At 39.2% G+C, this 26,631-nt stretch overlaps 1 protein-coding gene across 1 annotated transcript in view; it reads left to right on the forward strand.

Moving 5' to 3' along the window:
- Window positions 1-743: 743 nt before the first annotated feature.
- Window positions 744-26,631, forward strand: part of Fam199x (family with sequence similarity 199, X-linked) — a 34,040-nt gene continuing 8,152 nt past the window's right edge. Inside the window, exons 1-5 of the mRNA XM_021153448.2 lie at window positions 744-1,216; window positions 13,263-13,482; window positions 23,906-24,055; window positions 24,350-24,511; window positions 26,222-26,500. Coding sequence (XP_021009107.1) covers window positions 1,020-1,216; window positions 13,263-13,482; window positions 23,906-24,055; window positions 24,350-24,511; window positions 26,222-26,500 — 1,008 coding nt within the window. The 5' untranslated portion in view covers window positions 744-1,019. The remainder of the gene's footprint in view (window positions 1,217-13,262; window positions 13,483-23,905; window positions 24,056-24,349; window positions 24,512-26,221; window positions 26,501-26,631) is intronic.

The raw sequence follows: 26,631 nt of genomic DNA on the forward strand, positions 1-26,631 counted from the left end.
AGTTAAGCTCCATAATATCAACGGAAGCAGGGTTGCAGGACCTAACAGCGGTAGTGCATAAGTCTCCTTTGGGAGATAGGGAAGGCTTCACCAAGAAGATAGTGCTTGAGCTGGGGATTTAAGGATTAGCAGAGGAGAATGGCAGGACATTCCAAACACTACGAGGGAAAGAAAGATCAGAACACAAAAGAACATTACAGTCCCAGCATCTCTGAGCAGCCTAGTCGCTTTGTCAGGGTTTTTGAAGCGAGGCCACTTACAAGTGAGGCGGCATTTTTTTTTTCCTTCCTCACTCTATGGTCCATTTCTCTTACAGCTCATTGCTTTAGCTGGGCACACCTACTGCAGGAGCTCAATACAAGTAGAATCGAGACAGGGTGGTCCCGCGTGTTCAAGGGCACCTGGGACTTGTTTTTCATATATTCCCTCAGTATGACCTTGGCTAAGTCCCTAGTCCTAAGGGCTACTGTTGCTGTTTGGCCGTGGAGTGCGAGTGGGAAGCACGAGGAGGAGGAGGAGGGGCGAGGGGGGCGGGCTTGGTTGAGATGTGGGCCCTTCAAGCATCCCAGAATCGGGGACCGCATAGAGCACCGGGCCGGTTGGGTCGCCCTGGGCTTAAGACACCGACATTCAGTTCCTCCTCCACTCCGGCAGGGGGCAAGGGCAGCGGCTCGGAGTAGCCCAGGAGCTGGCAGCGGCCGCGGGGCGGACCGAAGCCGCAGCGGGCAGCGAGCAGTGAGCGCAGTGGGCGGGGCGGCCGGGCCGGGCGGCGGCGCCGCAGTGACTCGTCGGGCTTGGCGGCGGCGGCGGCTTCCGAGGTTTCAGAGGAGCGGACTGTGTGGTCTGTGGGCTGCTGCGGCCTCGCAGCGACCTTTGTGCAGAGCCCTCCCCTCCTCGGGCGGCTGCGGTGGGCACACTCGGGGGCGGCGGCCACCGCGGCCAGGTTAGCGTGGGGGAAGGGGCGAGTGCCAGAGTAGCCCATCTGCAGCCAGTGAGACCGAGCCGGCCCATCTCCCACCATGTCCGACGAGGCGTCGGCCACCACTTCCTATGAGAAGTTTTTAACCCCAGAGGAGCCCTTCCCTTTCCTAGGAGCTCCTCGCGGGGTGGGCACCTGCCCCAGCGAGGAACCTGGCTGCCTGGACATCAGCGACTTCGGCTGCCAGCTCTCCTCCTGCCATCGCACGGATCCGCTCCACCGGTTTCACACCAACAGGTAAAGGAGCTCTTCCCAGAACAGGGGTGGACTTCCCACTGCCAGGCGGGGCAAGAGGACGCCAGGTTGCGCTTCTGCAGGGTTCCTCCTGGTCCCTCGTGCAAGCCTGAGCTGCGGGCTGCCCCCTCCCCCATCTTTCTTTGACCAAGGCTCTTCCCAGCTCCTCCCTGTTTTCACCCACTGCCCCCTGATTTTTCTGAAGACCAGCTTCCCTGCACCTTTTTTCTTCTCCCCCTTTCCTTTTTGCACTCTAGTAATTCTTCCCATTCAGATCTTCTCCTTTTACTCCTTCGTGACCCCCGCCCCCATCCGTACGCAGAGAATCCTAAACCCCAACTCTTGATTTTTAGATTCATCTGCAAAAGTTTAACCCCTTTCGTTTCCGGTACACTACAGGGTAAATTTGAGAGAGCCAAATCGATCAGTGGATATTATGAAAGCACTTTTCAAGCTCGAGCCTCCTCTTTCTCAATTTTAACCTCACCCTAAACCAAATTGTACTGGAAAATTAGTCTTTTTTTTTTTTTCCATTGTTGCTTTGAGACCAGTATCTCTCATAGGTTAGACCATCAGCAAAACTGCTTATGCCCGGAGGATGACCTTGGACTCCTGGTCCTCAGGCCTCTGCCTCCCAAGTGCTGGGATTACAGACATTTGTGATGTCCAACTAAGCTTAGTGTGTTTTAATCAGTTCAAATTTACAATTTTTTTCAGTACTATGGCTTGAAACCTGAACCTCATGCGTGCTAGATAAGCATTCTACCAACTGAGCTATATGCTTGCCCAATAAACTAGTCATTTCCCCCTTCCTTTGTGAACACGTTGCCTTACTTTTGTTGGGTATGCCCAAAGGTAAACTCTGGAAGAGTCTATAGCATACCACCCGCCTTGCATCCCTGATGAGGGAAGTAGAGCAAGTTTAGGGTGGGCTGATTTATACAAATAATTTCTTAAAGGTGTTCAAGTAAATTATTTTATCAGAAGGCAGTGTTTTGGAGAATTCTCTCATGCAAGCATTTAAATGTTATACCTAACATTGGTGATGCGATGGGTTTTCAATAAAGCCTCAACTTTTAAAAATAATTTATTTTAAATTGTGTGCAAATCAAGAGTGGGCATGTGCATGAGACTGCAGGTGTTTATGGAGGCCAAAGACATCAGAAATCGAGTTCCAGGTGGTTGGGAATTTCCCCAGAAGTTGAGTTACAGGTGGTTGGGAACAGGCTGAATGTGGATGCTGGGAACAGAATTTGGGTCAACTGCAAGATATCATATGCTCTTAACCATGGTGCCATATTTCTAACGTCTTACACACACACACACACACACACACACACACACACGTAGAATATGGATAAGAGGTGAGGGAAAGGGCCCATCTAAGGATAATAGAAAGAAGGAATCCAGTTCTGGTTTCTGACCCAAGTTTGCTATGTGAGTTTGGTCATATCCTTCCCTATTTTTGCATATCTTCCTCTCCTAACCTTAAAACAGTCTCTCTTTACTGTGTAACCTGTGCATTTACATATATAATGTCATTTGAAAAAGTAAATGTATAGTTTTTGAAATAAAATGTTATAGCTAAATAATTATTCAGAATACCAGAGCAACACATTTTACAATGAAGTGGCAGTGAGTTTCTTACAAAAATTTCAACTATTCATTGCAAACTGAAGAAACTGGGGCCCAGAGAGAAAGACCAAGTATGAAATTCATAATATCTAGTCAGGTAAAGGCCATGCAGACATAGATTGCTCTCTTGAAGCCAGAGATAAAACTTGGATTAGAGCTCAAGGCTCTAATGTTATCAGTGGTCACGGCACTTTCTTAAACTAAGAGAAGCATCCTTAGCCCATGAAGTAATGAACATGCATGCAAAATTGGCAACATCTGAAGTGTGCTTAAGGTATTTGACTTTTGAAACAGGAGACAAAGTTACATAGCCAGTAAATTGAGATAATTTCAGTATTTTGCCATCTCCTGTGATTGATTGTCATCACCTGGGTGTGAGGTTGGGGGTAAGCACTGCCAAAATCTTTTAAGGTCTACACTGACTCTTCAGGTTTCTGAATTCAAACATTATTTCTCCTACGTACTGTCTGTTTATCTATTTATTTAGTTAGTTATTTTTGTTTACTTCAGTCAGGGTCTCATTTTGTAGTCCAGGCTTGTCTTGTCTGAAACTCACTGTATAACCCAGGCTGGGTTGTTAACTTGAGACAATTCTATCCTGGTCTTCCGAGTGCTAGGATTGCAGCCAGGGCCACCAAACCTGGATTGGCTCTTTCATTTCAAACCTCCCTTTCCATCAAAAAGTAAAGGAAGAGGAGTTGGTAATAGATGTGCAATTGATGATGTTTTTGTCTTAGACCATTTTGTTTTCAATTTGTTGTTGTTGTTGTTGATGATGATGATGATATTCTTTGAGAAAAGGTTTCTCTGTGTAACAGCCCTGGCTATCTTGGACCTCTCTGTAGAGTAGGCTGGCCTGGAATTCACAGGGATCCACCTGCCTCTGCCCCCCAAAAGCTGGGGAAATAAAGGTGTGCACCTCCATGTTCTGCTATTATTATTTTTAATGTGTGTTTGGCCAGAGGTTTGAGATAGCGTCTCATGTAGCCAAGAGTGGCCTTTACTTTGTGGTCCTCCTATCTTTGTCTCTACCCCAAATCTAGACCACTGGCATGGTAACCAATGTCACAGGTGAGATCCATCCTGAGAGGACATTAGTACTTGTCCTGTGACTCCTTTAGTTAATGAGATTGTAGATACAGCCTGGTATCTACAGGTGTTGAGATTACAGGCATATATCATTAAAAAAAAAAAAAAACCCTTTTCTTTCTTTTTCTGTCTTTTCTTTTTCCTTCCTTCCTTCCTTCCTTCCTTCCTTCCTTCCTTCCTTCCTTCCTTCCTTCCTTCCTTCCTTCCTTCCTTTTAGAAAGGTTTATTAGTCTGCAGCCCCAGGCTGGCCTGGACTTCACTATACAACATAGTCTGGCCCCTCGATTCATTGAGATCCGACTTCCCCAGTGTGAGCCATCATACCTGCTGGCTCGTCTCTCTTTTTAAATCTTTTTACCTTCTGTAATGTTCTGCCTTCTTGTCCTTCTGCAAGATGGTGTTTGGGAGATCATGGGCTTGCTGCAGATTCTTTTTCCGGGGGAAATTATATATTCTGACACAGTTTAATTTGGGGAATCCTTTTATTTTGGAGCTGTATGCATCACTTCTTTTCTTCACATCATTTGCCAAGTCATGCAGCAGTCTGTAGATCACATATGAATAGTTAAGATGTAGTCATCATGAAGGAAACTTATTGCATCTGGAAAGTTTGCCAGTGGTTAGATATTTGGTTTATCTTTATTTTGCTTCCTGATTGTTACTGGATAAGGAAATGGCCAAACTGTTTAAATAATGCCCTTGATAAGCTGATAAGGGCCTGGTGAGGATGACAGTTTTGTGCCTTTACATTTATCAGATACCGGGCTGTATCTACATTCTCATTAACTCGGGAGTCACAGCAGCAGTACTAATTGCCTCTCAGGCTGAATCTCATTGGTGACATAGGTTTCCATGCCAGCAGTCTAGATTTGGGGGAAAAATTAAAGTCGATCACAAGTAAATACCTTTATTAAAGAATTCACTGTCTAGAATAGTTGCAGCAGCATACACATATGGTCTGTATTACTTGGGGTGCCAAAGTAGATCACTAGAGCCCAGGAGTTTGATTCACTCCATTTTAGAAACACTTATCCTTTCCTGTGAGGGATGATGTGATTAGGCTTGTCTGGAATTTTGGAAAAGTAGAATACATTTTAGTATGTCAAAATGAGTAGACTTTTAAGCAAAATGTCAGTGTTAAATACATATGTGTATTTAAGACATTTTCTTTTGGTGAGGTTTTTTTCCATTGTAAATAATAGAGGTTTTGTTGACCTACCTTTCTAGAAATCTCTTGCTTCCTTCCTAACAATATTGGTAAGTCTTATAACTAAAATATGAGATGAAAGAGGATAATATAGATTACCAGATAGTTGGTCTTTTCATCTTTCAAGAGAAAATATGCATCAACATAAACCATTGTGAAAAGTGTACAGGTGAGGACGTTACCTTGCCTTTCACACCTGTTTGGCAGGATGTGAAATGAGCTATTGGAAACATCAGTTACTCAGTTGGGTGATCTGTTTTTACAGAACTAGAAATTGTTCTAGAGTGCCATGACTGCCAAACAAGTGCTCTACTATTACTGAATAGCCCTTGTCATATTTTTATTTTGATCTTACAGGAGCTTGCTAAGTTAGCCCAGGCTAGCCACGAAGTTGTACTCTTTTCTACAGCTTCTGAGCAATTGGAATTACAAATATGTACCACTGAGCCCAGGCTGGGTTCACTTATGAGATTTTATAACCACATGTTCAGTCACCACTGACTGCAAAAATTTCATTATCTATTTTGTATCTTCTGTTTCTCTTTTCACTGCAGGGGATACAGATATTTAGGGAATATACTCCACACCTGACTTACAGCACCAACTCCAATTCTGGGCTTTTTGTACCACTTACAGATTTCCTATGGTAGGCATGGAGCTGGAGGTTCCTCAGGCTTGTACATCAAGCACTTTAATCATGGTAGTGGTGGTGGTGGTGGTGGTTGGTTTTCAAAAAGAAAAAAAGTCTGATTATATGATCCTAACTGGCCTAGGACTCACTATGACCAAGCTGGTCTGGGACTTCTGTTGATCCTCCTATCTCTGCTTCCTGACTAGGACCTGCACTACCAGATCTATAGCTCTTTTCTGGATTTGAACATTTTTGTATTTTATATATATATATATATATATATATATATTTATATTTGTTTTTCGAGACAGGATTTCTCTGTGTAGACCTGGCTGTCCTGGCACTCACTCTGTAGACCAGGCTGGCCTCGAACTCAGAAATCTGCCTGCCTCTGCCTCCCAAGTGCTGGGATTAAAGGCGTGCGCCACCACACCCGGCCAACATTTTTGTAATTTTATATTTGACATAGTGTTTTGTGCTATAGCCCAAGCTGGCCTGAAACCCACTGTGTAGCTTATGAAAATAACTTAAGTCCTCAGTCCATATATACTCTGGAACAGCCTTAGGAAGAAATGCTAGTGGCTTTATTATTTTTTTAACTAACATTTGAACAACACTTGTTAAATTGTTAAAGTCAATCACCATAAATATTGAGAATTTAATTAACATTTTTTATCTCAAAGTTTTGGGGAAAGTCTCTGTGAGTAATTTTATGGTTGTAGTTAGAATTTTGATGTTTGCCAGCCTTAGTAGACTAAAATGTAAGGGCTGGGGCTGGAGAGATGGCTCTGCGGTTAAGAGCACTGGCTGCTCTTCCAGAGGACCAGAATTCCAAAAATCCATCCCCAGTACTCACATGGCAGCTCACAATTATCTGTGACTTCATTCCTCCCTCTTCAGGCCTCCATGGGCACCAGACAAACACAGGGTGCCCAGACACACATGCCAGGAAAACAAATATATATATATTTTTAAGTGTAAAGGCTTGTAAAGTTGAATTATTCAGTGCTGAACACGAACATTCACTGACAGTTCAAAGCCATCAGAAAAGTCTCAAATAATATTACTTACATTTTTATTACAAAAGCTTCTTATTGAAAATTGAAGGTACTTTTAAAAGCCACAGAGATCACTCATCTCTTTTCTCAGAGAGAACACAGTTAACACTTTGTTGTTGGTTTGGTTCAGTTTGGTTTCTCCATGTTTTTTTTTTTTCCTATGTAGAAATACAGGATGAGAATTGCTTATCTGAAATACTTGGAGTCAAATGTCTTTCAGATTTTATATATTTTTGATTGCAATATTCACATACACATAATGAGATGAGACCCAAGTCTAAATCCTAAATTTATGTTTCACATACAAATTGTAGATATAGCTTGGAGTACATTTTATATAACATTTTTAGTACACCTGTATCTTGGCTGTATTCTGTCCTTCAAGGTCAGGGTGGAATTTTGTACTCATTGTATAAAGCTTGCCTGCAATAAGTTTTGGATTTGAGGACACTGTAAATTCTGGATTTTTAGATGAGAGATGTTTAACCTATATAATAAAACAGGGTCAGACTATATGTATTACTTGCAAACCATTTATTATAATTACGTTGTTCTTCACTTTCCTGTTATTTTTCTCATGAGTATGTAAGTTCTTGTTCATGTATGTGAGTACCTGTCTGTGTGGGTAGGCCCAAGTAATGTTGCTGGTTGTTTTGTTTGCTTTCCACCTTGTTCATTCAGGCAGAATCTCTCAGCTGAAGGCAGGATTTGCCTGCTCCGCTAGTTTTGTCTAGCCAGCTTGTCCTGGGGATCTCCTGTCTGAGCTTTCAGAATGTTGGAGTTTCAGGTGGGCAGTGATGCTCACTTGCATAGTTTCATGGGTTCTGGGATTCACATTCTGCCCCTTGGGCAGTTAAATGCTTTAACTATTGAGCCACCTCCCCAGCCCTGCGCTATCATTTTTGATAAGTGGTTTGAAAATAGCATTATTGACATCTATTGGTTATTCTTTATGCTTTGGGACATTTACTTTCCTTTACTTTTATCTTTTAAAAATAATATTATTTGTACATATTTCAATATTTTTTTAGTTTCAAAATTTCTATTTGAGGAAGGAAGTAGATTCCTAGAAGGATGAACTTAGTACCACATGCTAGAAATGGAGAAAAGTATTTTTATCCTTTTTTTCTGCATTGGTTAAAAATAATAAGAAGTGTGTTTGTGCCAGGCATGGTGGCGCACGCTTTTAATCCCAGCACTTGGGAGGCAGAGGCAGGCAGATTACTGACTTCGAGGCCAGCCTGGTCTACAAAGTGAGTTCCAGGACAGCCAGGGCTACACAGAGAAACCCTGTCTCAAAAAAAAAAAAAAAAAAGAAGAAGAAGAAGAAGAAAAAGAAGAAGAAGTAGTAGTGTGTTTGTAAGTTAGACTAGATATATGTACATAGAATTTAAAAGTCTTTGACAGGAAAAGGTAATATTTTTCTGTTTTGCCAAGTTTTTGTTTCAGCTGTGAATTCTGTTTACTTGCTGCTGAGAGATAAAAAAAAAAGGCAGTTGCATCTGAGAGTATCCAAGCCTTGCTATACACTCACAGATCTGAAAACCTGAGGAACGGGGAGAGAGAGAGAGAGAGAGAGAGAGAGAGAGAGAGAAAGAGAAAGAGAGAGAGAGAGAGAGAGAGAGAGAAAACGCACACAAATGCCTGACTCTTGTCAGTGATTGACTAGTTAGGTTCGTAAGTGGGACAGCCTGTTTGTGAAGAATGTCATTATTTCACAGGGAGGCAGGCAAACATGGTTCCACAGGAGGTTTGCAAGCTGAAAGCCAATTCTAATTTAAAAAGTTAGTTGTAGCTTCTCCCAGCACTGAAGATATAGTATTTGGAACCTAAATGTTACTAAGAATAATTGTTAAGTGGCTAATGAATAAAGATAGAAAGTGATATGGAGTCACATGGAATTTGAAGACAAGAAAAAAGTAGTTTGCCCAGCCTACTGCTGCACCCAGGACACAGTTTCTGATTGCTATTACGAACCTTTATTGCAAAACCTGGTAATTTGGTTAATCCTGCTGGGTTGTTTACTATATTAGTCTGTATTTGTTCATGTATGTGTGTACATGCTCAAGTGTACATAAGGATTCATGTCAAGGATCTTTCTCAACTATTTCCCCACCTTATTTTTAAATTATTTTAAAATTTTTTCCTTTCTGTGTATGTGTTTTGCCTACATGTTATGTCTGTGCCACGTACATGTAGTACTCGTGATGTCCAGAAGAAAGTTCCAGAACTCCTGGAACTGGAGTTATAGATGGTTGTGAGCTGCCATGTGGGTGCTGGGAACTGAGCCTGGGTCTTCTTTAAGAGCCATCTCTCCGGTCCCTAACTTAGTATTTTGTATTTTGAGACAGGATCTCTCATTGCCTAGAGCATACTGATCTGGTTAGACCAGCTGACCAGCAAGACAGGATCCTCCCGTCGCTCCCTGCCCATCACAGGAAGTATTTCCTCACAGTGTTATGTCAGTCTTTCTTACATGGGTGCTAGAGCTAAAACTTGTCACTCCAGGCACCTATGTCCTCATCCTTAGTACTTTTTTTTTCTAATGAGTATATTATCTACCTAGTAACCATATGATAAAACTAAATATCAGAAAATGTTCTAGGGTCTGGGGAAATAGGTTAGTTGGGAAAGGACTGGCAGAGTTCACTCCTCAGCATGAATTTGTAACCCCTAGCACTTGTAACCCCAGTGCTAGGAAGTGGGACACGTATAGATTCCTGGGACTCTCTGGCTAGTCAACCTAGCCTACTAGGTAAGTTCTAGCCAGTGAGAGCCTGTCTCAAACCAAAGTGTCAAACCATAGTACCTGAGAAATGGCACAAGGTAATATTCTGGTGTAAACACAGGTATGCACGCGCATGAATCCCCTCCCCCAAACATACACATATGCAAGAAACAACAAACAGCAAAGTGTTCTAGAATTCTTAGATGAGTTCTATATTTATGAAACTTTATTGACATCTGCTCTTTTATTTATGGAACTAAATTAGCATTTGTTTGTCAGTGCTTTAAAATACTTCACCTTCAGTTCAAAGGATAATATACCATGCAGTTTTTATTTCCTATGTTTTGTAAGTCATGGGCTGTTTATTTAAGGATAGCTGTACAAGACAGACGAGGAATTGTTCAAAGTTACATAATTCAAGAAAAGCTGGATTTAATGAAAGATGTGGAACAACCTAATAGACTTTTCTTCAGAAAGTCATTATTCCAAAAGCTTATTAGTATTGGAAATACTAATTATTATTTTAAGGATTAATTTCCTGTATCAAGACAACCTGAGTTTATGTGGGATCTTAATGATCAATGATATAAAACTAGTGGAAACTTACAAAAGAAAAAAGATAAAAGATCACTAGACTGTAAGATACTCTTACCACCCTCCAAGCCCCTCCTGTAACGTATACTATTGACAAAATGTTATAGATCCTTGAATGTCTGAAATACACACAAAATAGTAATGAAACATTAGCACAAATAATAGAAAAATAGCCAATACATATTTTTTCTTTTTTTTTTTTCTGAAGCAGGGTCTCATATGTAGTCCTGCCTGGCCTAGAAATTGTTTTGTAGACCAGGCTAGGCTTGAGACCACAGAGATCCACTTGTGTCTGCTTCCCCAGTGCTAGGTTTAAAGTTGTGCTCCACCATACCTTGGCCAGATGCACATTTTTAAACAAATTAAGAAAAACTATTTTTAAAGTTTATTCACTATTAGTGTGTATATATGTATATATTCTCTCTCTGGGTATGTGTGTATGTGTGTTTACATATGGGCATAGGTGCCATGAAGGTCACAGGAAACCTTTGTGGAGTTAGCTCTCTCGTTCCACCTTTATATGAGTACCAGAGATGGTGAACTCAGATCATCAGACTTGCTTTACCATCTGAGTCATCCTACCCATCCCAGAAATCAGTTTGACTAAATGTGTAGCATGAACTTAAAAACTGGACATACTCTTTGATCCAGTAGTTATCTTTCAAGCAGCCTATCCTAGGAGTCCTTATCTTTGGCTAGATAATTACAAACAAAAGGGCTAATTTCAGCTAGAGCAGTGGCACAGGACTAGTGGTGAAGCAGAGACTGCAAGCTTAAGATCTTCCTGGGCTACAGTGGGAGTTCTCTTCAGTCTGTGCAACTTAGTAAAATCCATCCTTAAAATAAACATGTAAAAAAGACAGTCAGGAGTATAACTCAGTGATAGAATCTTTTTCTGGCTTCTGTGAGTCTCTAGGTTCAAGTGCTTGTTCTACTGCCAAATACACACACACACACACACACACACACAGAGGGAGGGATGGAGGGAGGGAGGGAGGGAGAGAGAGAGAGAGAGAGCGCGAGAGAGCGAGAGAGCGCGAGTTCATCTAAGTATTATAAAGACAATGAAAGCAGCCTATTATTGAGATAATATGGCAACTAAATCATGATGTATTCAGTCAATTGACTACTATATGAAATTGAAATGCTTTCATACAGTAAACAGGTTGAACCTAATTTTTGGAACAATCCAAAATCTAGAAATTTTTTGAACACCATCATCCCTCATGTGGAAAATTCCATTCTGACTTTATGTGATAAGATGTCAAAATACAGGTGCATTAAAAATACTTTATATTCTGTGGGGTGGTGGTGGCTCATGACTTTAATCTTAGCACTTGGAAACTGAAGCAGGTGGATATCTGAATTCAAGGCCATCCTGGTCTACAGAGTCTCAGGAGAGCGAGAGCTACACAGAGAAACCCTGTCTGTAAAAAACAAAACAAAAAATCCGAAAACTCCTTTATATGGCTCCACAGATAGAGGCACGTACCACCCGCCAAGTCTGATGCCATGAGTTCTGTCCCAGGGACCCACATGGTGGAAGGAGAGAACCAACTCTTGCAGGTTGTCCTGTGACTTAAACACAAGCACACACACTAAACATAATATGTAGTTCATAGGATGGCATTCAGGCTATGTGCATAGGGTGCAGGTAAAAATAAATTAGTTTATTTTTATGTATGCAGGTGTTTTGTTTTGCATTCATGTATGTATGTGTACCATGGGCATGCCTCATGCCTGCAAAGGACAAAAGATTATGCTGGATTCTCTGGAAGGAGTTACAGATGATTATGAACTGCCATGTGGGTGTTGGCAATTGAAGCTAGTCCACTGCAAGAGCAGTCCCATATAAATTGGTTTTATATTTAGGCTTAGATTTCATCTCTAACATACACACACACAAATGTGCATATATATATGTATATGCATATATATGTATATATATGCACACACATATATATGTATATATATGTGTATATATGTATATACACACTAATATACTATGTATATTCCTGAAATTCAAAATAATTAAAATGTTAAAACATATGCAGTCCCCAAACATGTCAGATAAGATACTTATCTTTTATTTAAAATGTTCAGTATATAGCGAGTGATAAGTGGAAACAAGATACTAAAATATATACACACATGCAAAAAGGTACCAAGAAGCTGTGTAGTAGGGATTGCAAGATAGTGGACTTATTACTATGTTAATCTTCCTCACTCATTTCCTTAATTTTTTTTTAGATTTATTTATTATGTATACAGTGTTCTGCTTGCATGTATGACTGTACAGATCTCATTACGGATGGTTGTGAGCCACCATGTAGTTGGTTGGGACTTGAACTCAGGACCTCTGGAAGAGCAGCCAGTGCTCTTAACCCCTGAGTCATCTCTCTAGCCCTTCATTTTTTTTTTCTTATCCCTACATTTTTACAGTGAGCTTATTTAACATTGATAAAAGTTATTTAAAGGGCCAGAGAAATGGGTCAGTGCTTATGAAAACTGCTCTCTGCTGCTCTTCCAGAGAACCTGAGGTCAGCTCCCAGGACCCATATCAGTTAGCTCAGGTGGCTCACAATGGCCTGTAACTCTGCCACCATCTTCTGACATCCGTGGACACCTGCACACACAAGGCACACACAGAAAAAGAAGGAATTATTTAAATTAGGAGGCACCTTTGTCTTTTCTGAAGAGAAATGGAAGATGAGTAGATGGGGAGACAGCTACAGTAGAAATGTAATATAAATAAATAAGTTAACTACGTTTTAAAAATTAAGAAGCACTTGAACTTATGTCGACTTGGTATTCCTTTTATCTGGCCTGAAATGGTTCACCTCATTTTTAGTAATAGTAATAACTGCTGTGTACTAAGAGTTTTTTATATGTGCTAAATTTTCCATATGGGTTGTCATGCAATCCTCACAGTAACCAAGCCATTTCTCCATCCCTTGGTATATTTCTTTAAGTAAAGTCTCTAAGAAATAACCCCCACTGTCCTCATACTGCAAAAGACCTTTGTTGCTAGTAAGTGTATTTTCTTCATGTCTTTACATTCTGTGAGTTCTGTGAGTCCTTATGTGATTTCTCTGGTGGTTTTGAAGGTGGAACCTCACGTCCTGTGGTACAAGTGTCGCAAGCTCTGAATGTAGTGAGGAGCTGTTCTCATCAGTTTCTGTTGGAGATCAAGATGACTGCTATTCCCTGTTAGATGATCAAGACTTCACTTCTTTTGACTTGTTCCCCGAGGGAAGTGTCTGCAGTGATGTCTCCTCATCTATCAGCACGTACTGGGATTGGTCAGATAGTGAATTTGAGTGGCAGGTAAGGTTCCCCCCACACACACCTGACCACCTCCCCCCCACCATTGACATCACTAAGTGGCAGGTAAGTTTTCCTTGCTTCTTATTAACATCATTATATAAGTAAAGGTATAAAGTCATGTTCAAATTTTTCACTTCTACCTCTGAGTATTTAATTTTTTTTCTTTACATAGACCACTCACCTCTTATTGGGCATTGGTTCTTCAGTTAGGCTATGAAAAGAATCAGTCTGAATTGAATTCTTCATGGTTGGGAACTAAGCAGGAAGTCATGATAAGAAGTGCAGAGTGCCTTCTATCCTGGTTCCTTTTCAGTGGCGCTTGTTTTATCACTATTTGAGTTCGTTGTTCTATAAGTTGTTAGCTCAAGGCAGCGGGAACATAGATAAGTAAGCCATTAGCACCAGGCCAAGCCCAGCGATGCTCCCTTTGCTTACGTTGACTTTCTTTGTGTAGTACTGCTCATAACCGATCTGGAATGTGTCAGCAATGATGTTGAGGATGAAATCCTGCATCACTATTCAGCTTGGCAGCTCTCCCAGCTTAGTATCCACGGCCGCCTTCTCTTTTGGTGGTATGACTGATGCCATCTTGGAGTCATGAGGAACTAAAGTTTTCTTTTTATATTTTTTGAAAGCATATTGTACAGTTAGGAAATAAGTAGATGGACTATGCATTCTGTATTTTTGCCAATATGCCTTTCAGGCTTCTGATGCTACAGTTATCCTTTTGTAGATTTTCATGTAATAAGTAACCACTATTTTCTATGTAAGTTTTTACTCCATACTTCATAATTGATAGCACTCATTCATGTGCTTAGAAGATACATATCAGAATTAGGTTAGATATTAAATATGATGAACGATTTCTACCATAGTTATGTAATTTTTGGTTCTTACCAGGAGTATACTGTAGTGTGTCATTTGATATTTTTGTATGTAGATGTTTTTCTCCCCACAGTAATTTTTTTTTCTTCTTGCAGCATATATAATATGTAAAGTATCTTCAGGGCAAGTTGTTTGTAAAGGCTGCATCATAATGAGTATAGTATATCAGAGAATGCCGCTTCATTGTGCTATCGTCCACTTTGTGACTGTAGAAGAAGATAACACTAAAAGAAGCTTCGCTTGCATACACCATATGTTTTATTCAACACATAAACTTGAATCCTTGCTATTTTGAAAGTCATCTACATATGTGAACTTGTATTTTCAAAAGGGGCTCACAATAGCATTTATTTGATTGAAATCTTTTTATGAAACTGTCAAATAACAGAGGATGATATAAATTTGAAGTCTCAGTCCCACTCCAGTTACCCCTATGAAATGCTTTTACAGATCTAGGTGTATGTTCATATACAAATAGGACCATATTTCATTCAATAGTTGCCTGTATAATTTTTTTCAGATAATGTAATATCTCATTCTTCAGAGCTGCATCCATCATAACATTTTTCAGTTGGCTTCAGTTTTGTGTATATATGTGCTATCAATAGAGTGGTAGGAGAGGATACGCCTAATCCTGCAGAGACTTGATGTGCCAGGATAGGGGGATACCCAGGGGAGGGCCTCACTCTCTCAGAGGAGGAGAAGCGGGGGATGTGGGGGAAGGACTCCATGAGGTGGGGAATGGGGGAATAATGTTTGGGATGTAAACTAATTAATTAAAAACAAATGAAAAAAAGAATGCTATACTGAATTAAGAGGTTTTACAGAAGAAAACTATAGTTCACCATCTCCATTTTTATTTTTGTGTTATTTCAGCTTTTGTGCTCCATATAGATGTCAATATGCTTTGCGTAAACGTTTATTTTTCAACTTTAAAAAGTATTAAATTCACCATTAAAATAATGTAAAAACATATAATTTCATGTTCATTAATATAGCCACAATTTTGTATGGGCATCACCACTAATTCCAGGGTATTTCTGTAACCCCCCAAAAGAAACTGTACCTGTTAAACACAGAGTGTCCCACTTCTTCTCTGTCTTTATCACCTGGAAAATACCAATCTGTTCTATACATTTATCTTTAAAATATTTTTTATTTAGTGTTTGTGTGTGTACAGGTGCACGGAGGTCACAGTGCAACTTGTTAAAAGTGTGTTCTCTTCTTTAAGGATGTGTATCCCCGGGGAGCAAACCTAAGTTATTGGGCCTGACTGAACTATTTTGTCAACTTTCAGTTTGCCTTTCTTTGTGTATAAATGGGCTTACATAATTATATATGGCTCTTGTGTCTGGCCTCTTAGTTGTTGCACTTTTTCAAGGTTCATTCATATTCCTTCCTGAAGCTGATTTCAGCTTCTCCTTCGTCTATACTTGATGTTTATGCTTTTTACTTCACCCATCATAGCGAGGTGGTGTGATGGTTTGGTTTTGCTTTACATTTCTCTGATGACTAATGTTGAACATCTTGTCATTACTTCTGTCATTCTTATATACTTTCTTTAGAGAAAAACCTATCTAAATCCTTTGCCCATTTTTACTGATGTCTGAGTAATTGTAGATCCTTGTTCTATATTTTTCTCACTAAATAAACAGTTTATTAAATTTCCCTTTCATCGACTGTCTTTTCACGTACTTGTGTCTTAATTTGATAATACCCTTTGATAGAATTATTGATTTAGACAGGATCTTTCTACATAGCACAGGCTGACCTTCACCTCAGGACCTTCCTGACTCAGTTCTAGTCTTTCAGGCTTCTACTACTATGTGCGGTAAATGATTTTCGATGTAGACAAGTCCTATGCATGTTTTTCTTTATTGTGTTTATGATAGCGTATTTTTAAAAGTGGCTTTATTTGTTTACCTGTTTCTTCTTAGAGTTTTAGAAATTTAGTTCTTATAAGCAGGTCTTTGATGAATTTTGATTTTTTTCTTTTTTCTTTATTTCTTTTTTGCATATGGTCCCCCTGCTTCAAAAAGTGAAACTGGGAAAAGCCTATCTTTTTTCCTAATTGGAGAAGAAAGATTTCAGTCTTTTCCATAGAGCGTAATGTTAGTAGTTTCTCAATAAATGCCGTGTATTATACAAATTCCTTCCTCTGAATATTGACTTTCAGGATTTTTAAAAAAATTTTATGTGCATTAGTGTTTTGCCTGCAATGTATGTCTGTGTGAGGGTGTCTGATCCCTGGAATTGGAGTTAGAGACAGTTGTGAGCTGCCATGTGGGTGCTGGGAATTGAACCTGAGTCCTTTGGAAGAACAGCCAGTGTTCTAACTGCTGAGCCATCTTTTCAGTCCCAATTTCCAGGTTTTTAAAATTTAGCATCATTTGTCTATTGTGTTTCTCATGGCATGGTGTTTGTTTATTGTTTATTTTGGACTCACAATTCTATTCGCTTAATGTCAATCACTGTTCTTATGCTTGCAGAACACTTTTAATTGTGGTTTCATAGTGTGTTTTGAAATTGGGAAGTGTGTGTTCTTCCATGTTATTGTTCTTTGTTCTGTTTTGTTTTGGTTTTTTGATTTTCAGACAGGATCTCTCTATGTAGTCCTGGCTGGCCTAGAACTCACTATGTAGATCAGGCTGGCTTTGAACTAGATCCACCTACCTCTGCCTCCCAATTGCTGGGATTTGAGGCTTATATCTTAACACCCAACCAGTGTTGTTGCTCTTTATTAAGATTGGTTGGATTTTGGAGTCCCTTGTAATTCCATACACATTTTCAAGTCACCTTTTCCATTTCTACAAGATGGGGCAGTTGAAATTTTAATAGACATTACACTGAGCCTGTAGGTCACTGTCTTAATTTAAATATTCCAGTTCAAGAAAGTGGGACTGTTTTAATTCATTTTTTTCAATGATGTTTTGCAGTTTTCAGTATCTACATCTTAAATTTTTGGTTCAATTTGTTATAAGTCCTTTATTTTGCTTTGAACTTGGTATTCTTAATTTCGTTTTCCGCTTTCTCACTGCTATGTATAAAGCAATATACAATGCAGTCTTTTTAATACAGTTTGTATCTTGAAGCTGAACTTCGTTAGCTTTGCGTTTCCCCTCCTGTGTGGAGTCATCTGTGTTTTCCATTATTTAAGATCACGTGATCAGTGATCTTTCCAGCCTGTTTATTTCTTGCTTGTTCATTCTACCCAGATCATTAAAGTGTTTTAATCATGAAAGTTTTGAAGTGGCCTAGTAATGATGATGCATGCCTATAAGCCCATCACTCAGGACACTGAGGCAGCTGGAAGCCAGCCTGGGCTAGACAGGGGGTCATAGGTATCCTCCTACCTGAAAAAAAGTAAAAAAGGTGACAACACTGGGGAAAGCTTATCTTTTTTAATCCCTGTTCTTAGGAAGAGTACTTTCAGTCTTTTTCCACTTAATATAATGATAAAAGTAGATGGTTTTATTTTCAGTAAAAGCTGTATATCAAACAGCAGTTTTCATTCTATTGCTAGTTTAGTCAATCTTTTTTTTATCACGAAAGTAGTTCTGTCAAATGTTTTTCCTATGTTTGTTGAAATGTTAGATGATTTCTTCATTTTCTTAATAGAATGATTAAAGTTGATCCATTAATAGACTTGATAATACAGTGATTGCTCTCCATGGTTAATCACCTTTATATTTCTGAAACAACCCCTAATGTTTATGTAGTATTTAGTCCCTTTAAATTGATTGTGAGTATAGTTTTATAGTATTTTGTTAAGGAATTGTACATTTATATTTATAATTGTAAAGGACACTGGTCTCTAATTTTCTTGTATCTATGTTTTAGTTAGGGTTTTCTGGAAGAACAGAACTGATAGAATAAATACATATTAAATGGAGACTTATTAGATTGGCTTACATGATGTAGTCTAGGTAGCCCAATAAGTCACCTCACAATGGGGAGGCTGTAACCTCATGAAGCTGATGTCTCAGTAGTTTCAATCTAGTTCTGCAGGTCTGGAGATTTTGTGGAGAGCCACTAGTCTCCAGCCCATGTTGGAAGCCCAAAACTGGCTTCTAATATCAGCAACGGAACAGAGCAAATAAAGTTGCCAGTAAAAGTGAAGTCCAGAGGGTAAAGAGAAAGCTTTTACATTTTTCTTTTATCTGGGCTGTCATATAGATTTAGAGTGGGTCTTCCAACTTTAAATGGTCCAATAGCTGGGCGTGGTGGCACACACCTTTAATCCCAGCACTCGGGAGGCAGAGGCAGGCGGATTTCTGAGTTCGAGGCCAGCCTGGTCTACAGAGTGAGTTCCAGGACAGCCAGGGCTATACAGAGAAACCCTGTCTCGAAAAACAAAAACAAAAAACAAACAAACAAAGGATCCAATAAAGAAATTCTCTCACAAGAGCGCCTAGGAGCTTGCCTTTAACTTGATTCCTTACAATTTAACACAAAAGATTCACAGCCTGTTAGGCTTAGTTATTAGAATTATACGGGTCTCTTAGGAAGACTTAGCCATAGTGGCACATGTATTTAATCCCAGCACTTAGGATACGAAGGTAGGTAAGTGGATCTCTGTGAGTTCAAGGTTAGCCTGCTCTCCACAGTGAGTTTCATACCAGCCAGCAATACATAGTAAGACCTTGTCCCCCGCAACAGATCAAAGAAAGAAAGAAAGAAGCAAGCAGGCAATTGTGAACAAGGTAAGCACTTCACAAGCTGTAGCCCATCTAATACCAGGGATATATGTAATCGTAAAGGGGCTATGTAGGTGATGAAAGGTTTTATATGTCAAATGAGACAATACTATGAAATGTTCTCTAGAGAGAAGTATTTTCTGACTTATTACTTATATATTTAATGATTAAAACACTGAAAATGCTAAGATGCTACTCCATCCAAAGAATCAGAGCTTGCCTTTTAGAGTAGCTACTGTTTTTTTTTTTTTTTTTTCCCAGAAATCCACTTGCAAGAGCAAGTTGCTGAGCCATCTCTACAGACAGATTTCCTACTTGTGTTGGAGTATCGATATTCTGTTTCAGTGGATATTTAACATTTAAATATGTTAGGAAGTTTGAAATGCTTCCTTCTGTTTGTGAGATATTATTAATTAATATTAAGTATTATCAAGTATTAAGTAATGTTAAATAAATCATGCAAGATGATGATTGCAGCTTATTGTTATGATTAACAGAGCAAAATCATTGTAGTTAGAGGTTAAACATCATCAACTGACAGGGTTAAAATCTGCGTCTATTTAAACGTTTGAGCAAATGTTTTAGTGCTACTATAGTTAACATAAGTGATTCACCTATTCTTTGGAAAGCTCTATTTGACTAGTCATAGTTTCAGAAACCATCTCTGTTGTTGAGCAGGAAGGCTTAGAGAATGCAAACGGTGAGGAATTCTGTCTCACTTTAAATCTAGAAGTGCAATCTGAAGTTACACATCAGCTGTTACAGAAATGAGGTTACTCACAGAATTCTGCTGTATGTTGCAGAAAATATGACAGAGGTTTGATTTAATTCCCTCCATGTGTCACAGCTACTGATGATGGTAGAAAGATATTGAATATAGTCTACAGAAATATAGGATAGGACTCTTTAAGCATTTTTTATTCTGAAATACTCTATTGATTATAAAGTGAGAAATTGCTGGCCTAATATATAGGAGCAAATACAATTAATTGGACTGTACAACTGCTACTGTATTGTTTGTTGTATTGTATTGTTCAATTGACTACATTTTCACCTGAATGACCTTGTTATTCCATGGTAACCCATTATCTGATGCTGAGTCCTTGATCTGTGATGTTACTTCAAATTATAGTGGTTTGATGGACAAAGTATGTTAGCCTTGGTGGCAATCTTATAGCATAGAAAATAATGACTGTTGTCTATTCAAAGAATATTTGCACACCCCATTTCCATGCTGTCCATATGCAGATTGCAGTCTTATTTAATACTACATTAAAGACCCGATTGCCTGGCATATTTGAAAACACTGTACTTGTGTTTTGAACTTGGTCACTACTTATATGAATTTCTTTGGATAACGTTATTTGTGGGAATAAGTGTGTTAAGCTAGGAAAATTGGTTAATACTCTTGGCTTATGTGATCGTGAAATATTTTCCAATGGTCTTAATATTTGACTCCTTGGTAACCATTTAGTTATCAAATAGATTTTTTTTCTTTCTTTCTTTCTTTCTTTTTTTTTTTATTTTTTAATTTTTGTTTTCCGAGACAGGGTTTCTCTGTGTAGCCCTGGCTGTCCTGGAGCTCACGCTGTAGACCAGGCTGGCCTCGAACTCAGAAATCCTCCTGCCTCTGCCTCCCCAGTGCTGGGATTAAAGGTGTCGTCCACCACTGCCCAGCAGATTTTTTTTTTCTTAAGGAAGGTTTATTTTTATATTTTTGGGTTATGGTCCATTGTGCTAAGTCCTAGAAGCAGAATCTCCAGGAATCTCAGGAGTCACTCAGTAGAGAGCAATGACTGTTTCTAAGCAAATTATAAATTATTTTCTTTCTTCAAAACCTTCTCATCCATCCATTTTTCCTGTTTATGTGTATCCGAGTGTTTGTGAGATTACAACAAAAGCTTCATGTCTAGTTCCAATCTTGGTTCGTTCTTCGTTTCATCTAGTTCTGTCACTTAGAAAATGTGTTGTCTATTCCTACATGCCACAGGAGTGCTTCTAGTTCTTCTATTGTTCACATCCTCAACACTGATTTTCTTTCCTTCCTTCTTTCTTATTTATGGTGTCTGTCTGTCTATCGATTGACAGAATCTGTGTACATAGTACTGACTGTCCTATGAAGACCATGTCTTCTTGCAACTGTGCCTCTACGCCTCTGCCTCCCAAGTGCCAGGATTAAAGGTGTGCTGTATCACTCCCGATGTATTATTATTATTATTATTATTTGTGTTGTTTATTAACCTCATCCTGTGTTCTTGCAATCTGTGCTTTTACTAAATTATTTTTCTTTTCCAAATGTCTTTTCCTTTCTTTCTGACATCATTAAGCACTGCCTTGTAAAAAAAAAAATAAGCCAATCAATTTAGCATCATAGGACACATTCTATAAGAGCTTTTATTACCATTGTAGTGATCAGAAACCATGGCAAAGAATAGAAAAAGGCAGTGCATTTACCAAGCGTCACTTGTGTTTTCTAAGCTTCTGAGTCTCCTTTGAAGTGGTGGCATCAACCTTTTTTTTTTTTCTGAAGAGTCTAACTCAAAGTAAATTAACGTACATGAGGTCACCATGTATGATACCACATCTCTGTACCTGCAGTACTTGGGAGGCTAAGGCAGGAGGAACAAGGCAGGCTGGGCTACATATCGAGAGCTCCACATAGCCTGACACACAGTGTGAGATTTTTGTCTCCAAAATAAATAAATAAATGAAAGAATGATAGGGTGTTTTTAACTTGCCCGTGAAAAAAATCACCAAAACTACTATTCATTACTTTTTTATACTACCTCATCTTTCACAATGAACAAAACCAAAGATGTGAAATTAAGTGCATATCATATAACTTTACCCCCCCAAACAGATAGTCTGCAGAAATTAAAAGAAAATTTTCTTACATTTTGAAAATATAGGTATTTTTTATATTTTTTTTAGATTTATTTAGTTTATGTTTATGAATGTTTTGCATGGAAGTCTGTTTACCATGCTGTTTCTTACTTGCTTGGTGCCCACACAAGTCAGAGCATCAGGTCCCCTGGAAATGAAGTTCCAGATGGTTGTGAATCATCATGTAGGTGCTAAGAATCGAACCCAGATCCTCTCTCAAGAGCTACAAGGGTTTTCAATTACCAAGCGATTTCTCCAGCTCAAGTATGGGTATTTTCAGTGTAGTGTGTGTGTGTGTGTGTGTGTGTGTGTGTGTGTTTTCATGCTACTTTGAGTGGGGTGGGGGCATGAGGTAGAATTCAGAGGACAGTCTACATCTTTTGAGAAAGGGTCCCTTATTGACCTGAAATTCCTCACTTAAACAACAGTCTGGCTCGCCAGTGAGCCCCAAGAATCAGCCTCTTTCTGGTTGTTTTGTTTTGTTTTTCCTGATTTATTTTTTGATTAGATGTTTTCTTCATTTACATTTCGAATGCTGTCCCCTTTCCTAGTTTCCTCTCCGAAAATCCCCTATACCCTCCCCGCCCCTGCTCCCCAACCCACCCACTCTCTCTGTTCTTAACATCTGGCACATGCTACGTTGTGCAGTTATACATGGATGGTACTGTGTTACCTTCCAAAGTATAACATTTTCATGTAACGATCGTGATTTCCATTCTGTTGAATCGCCATACCTATTACATTGCTAGGTATATATTAGAATTCAAATGCATACGAAAGCAATGGTGTTTAGTACTAAAACTCTGCTTGTTTTGGAAATTTGCAAAGCTTTGAAATCATCAAGTAAAATATAGTTGCAAATTCTAGAGAACCAAAAAAGAAAGTTGGTGTAGCTTGTCATCATGAAAATTGCTTAGAAGAGATTTTACCCCTTTCTTGATGTGTATCTTAAAAATACTACATTTACATAAACAATTTTTAGAAGATATTTATGTGCCTATCACCTTGATGTGACTGTCTTAGTTTCATGAGTGTATGTATGTACATATTCAAATATATCAAATTATACATTAATTGTGTAGTTTTGTTTATTAAGTATACATTAATAAAGCTGTGTAAACCACTCTTTTTTTTAGAGGCAATATATTCTTGATATCTCTCACTTTCTGATTTGATCTTATTTTTCTGTGTTTTAGATGAAGTATTTTTCCTTCTTTGTCTATACATTGTCTTCTATTTTCTCATTTCCTTTTCTAGTATTTCTGTTTTGAGTGTTTGCTTTAAATATAAAGCAAATAAATATAAACAGCACATTTTAAATGACTTCAGTTGTTCTTATATTGTTACTGTGCACTGGAGAGGAATTCATGGAATTCTATGTCTTAAATAACGCTCATAAGTGGCAGATCATTCGGGTCTCCTGTAATAGAGATCACTAACTCCTGCTTATTCATCTTCTATGGCCTGATAATACTGCAGCTCTAGATTAAAGACCTTAGTGGTCATTGAAACTTAGATAAGTATTTTAGAGATTCTTAGTTATGATTGATGTTTTTTAGAAAGTACATTTTCATGGGAAAGCTTCAAAGAGAATATGCTGACGTTGGTGTTTTTGTCTAAAATTGGTGTTTTGTATGGGCCAGAATTCGCCTTACCTGAAAGGGCGTCTGATTAGATTTTATTTGCCCTTAGTCTTGTATTGAAGTAAATTTTATTTTATTTTTGACACATGATCTTCTATAACTGAGGGTGACCTGAGGCTGGCTGTTTAACTCTGTCTAGTAGTGTGCCGTAGACTGCTGGTCATCCTCACTCTACTTTCTGAGTATTACAGGCATGTGCACCAACCATGCCTGGTTGAAGTAACATTTAATTGATGTATGAAATGTGTTACCATATTTAAAATGCAGTTTTCCATGTTTAATTTTCTTAACCCTTGCCTTTCTTTCTTTTATAAGTTACCAGGCAGTGACATTGCCAGTGGAAGCGATGTGCTTTCTGACGTCATACCCAGTATTCCAAGTTCACCTTGCCTGGTTTCTAAAAAGAAAAACAAGCACCGGAATCTAGATGAGCTTGCTTGGAGTGCGATGACAAATGATGAGCAGGTAAACGTGTTGACAGTCTTGGATATTGACGTCCTTAATTCAAAGTGTATGCGGAAAAGAACTTTTCCGAGAGAGGATGTGAAGCCCCCTTTATTCTCTTTGTAGCCACTGAATTATGTGAATTGGTTAATACGTCTACAATTGAGTTTCAACTTTCTTGTTCAGACAGTCATTGGTTCTTCATTGGAGCCCTGGGCAAAACAATTCTTCTAATGTCTATAATGTGTCACAATTCACATAGCAAAGGTCAGGTTTTAACACTGGCATTGTTTGTTGTACTTCTTCTTCACATAGGTGGAATATATTGAGTATCTGAGCCGTAAAGTCAGTACTGAGATGGGCCTCCGGGAGCAACTTGACATTATTAAAATCATTGATCCTTCTGCTCAGATCTCCCCTACGGACAGTGAGTTCATTATTGAACTTAACTGTCTCACAGATGAAAAACTAAAGCAGGTATGTAAAGTAAATATAGATTGTTTATCTACTGACGATGCCACCATCTTATAAAGTGTAGGCTTATGTAATCATATGTATATTCATAGGCTATCAAGGCCAGAATCACTGCTGTGAAATGTAACATTAGAAAGAAAATGATGCTGAGGTAAGAATTGTAGTTCAGTGGTACACTATAGCGTGCACAGAACCCTGAATTCAACCCCTGGTTCTGCCAAGAAAAAAATGACAATAGTTGGAGAGGATATGGTTCTAAGATGTTTTATGTGTCTCAAATAGTAATACCTTTCTGGCCAATGAAGATCTAGACTCTACTTTAAGTTATCTAGACCTTGAAACTTATTTCACCATTTAAAGGTCCAGCCAGATTAGTGCTCAGTTTAAAACAGATGAATTGTCAGACTCAAGGTGCTAATTACGACCTGGAGTGGGGACAAACACCTGTAATCCTAGCACTTGGGATGCAGAGCTGGAATGGTGAGTTCCTCGACTAGTTAGGGACTTCAAGGCCAGCCTAGAGTGTGTGAGATCCTACAGGAAACCCTCCAGTGCTACTCAACAACAGCCCTGGTGGAATAACTGAGGCTGGGCAGGGGCTTTGAGATGTGCATTTCCAATCACTTCCAAATAACATTTTTGCTACACCTTTGCTCTGGCACATGCTCTGAATGTTTTTCAATTCTCTCTTTTTGCTGTCTTGTGTTTAGCACTTGTGAAAATTCTCTCATTTCTCACAACGGTAATATTTTTTTCCACCTTTCAGATAGTTTTCTCTAGTATGGTAAGTTGATGAGTTGCATTTAAAGTCGGGTACCATTGTGGCCCTCACTAAAATTAAGGGGGAAATTCACACTTGCTAGAGACAGAATCATTACTTAAATCTTCGGTAGATGCCTGTGAAAATGTATAATCACATCTGTGTTATTTTTGTTGTTTTCACTTCAGTGTTCTTAAAATTCAAATTCTGAAAACCATAGCATTTGCTACATAAATATTTTATATTTTAAAAATATAGATCTATGTGCTTGCTAGAGTTTTAAACACTGCTGGTTTTTTTCTAGACCTTCTTTCTTCCCTTCCTTCGTGCTGTTCCTCTCCTGCTCATCTCTTGGTATCTTAGTCAGGGTTTCTATTCCTGCACAAACATCATGACCAAGAAGTGAGTTGGGGAGGAAAGGGTTTATTCAGCTAACACTTCCATAATGCTGTTCATCACCAAAGGAAGTCAGGATTGAAACTAAGCAGGTCAGGAAGCAAGAGCTGATGCAGAGGCCATGGAGGGATGTTACTTACTGGTTTGCTTGCTTATAGAACCCAAGATTACCAGCCCAGGGATACCCCCCACCCAGATCACCAACTGAGAAAATGCCTTACAACTGAATCTCATGGAGGCATTTTCTCAACTGAAGCACCTTTCTCTGTAATAACTTCAGCTGTGTCAAGTTGACACAAAACCAGCCAGGAAACTTGGGTAATTGTTTTCAAACATTCTCAGTCTATAGCCCAGACTGGACTTGACTCTAATATTAAGCGCAAGCCGGGCAGAATTAATGTACCTGACTTGGTATTTATTTCTATATTTAGGTATTTCTTATGACCTTTTATTCCCCCTCTTTTAGACATGTAAAGCACTTTGGGCATATGCTCCATCATCTCGAGGGTAGACTATCAAGGTTCAATACTCACCAGTGCTTGCCTGTGTGTCCCAAGGTCAGAAACTATATCAAGGAGCATAGCCTTCGTCAGCGGCCTACAAGGGAGGCCTGGAAGAGAAGCAACTTCAGCTGTGCAAGCACCAGCGGAGTGAGCGGTGCCAGCGCCAGTGCCAGTGCCAGTGCCAGCAGCAGCAGTGCCAGCATGGTCAGTTCTGCAAGCAGCAGTGGGTCCAGTGTTGGAAACTCTGCTTCAAACTCCAGTGCCAACATGAGTCGAGCACACAGTGACAGCAACCTGTCTGCAAGTGCAGCAGAGCGGATTCGGGATTCAAAAGTAAAATATCTAATTAATACACAACTTTACCTTTCCATAGTAACATTAGTACTCTTTTGCTTAAGTTTTTTGGCAACTAAGAGTCGTCTGGTCCACTGTGGGTTTTGGTTTTGATTGGATAGGTAGAATGC

Source organism: Mus caroli, chromosome X (assembly GCF_900094665.2).
Source record: "Mus caroli chromosome X, CAROLI_EIJ_v1.1, whole genome shotgun sequence".
Classification (NCBI taxonomy): Eukaryota; Metazoa; Chordata; class Mammalia; order Rodentia; family Muridae; genus Mus; species Mus caroli.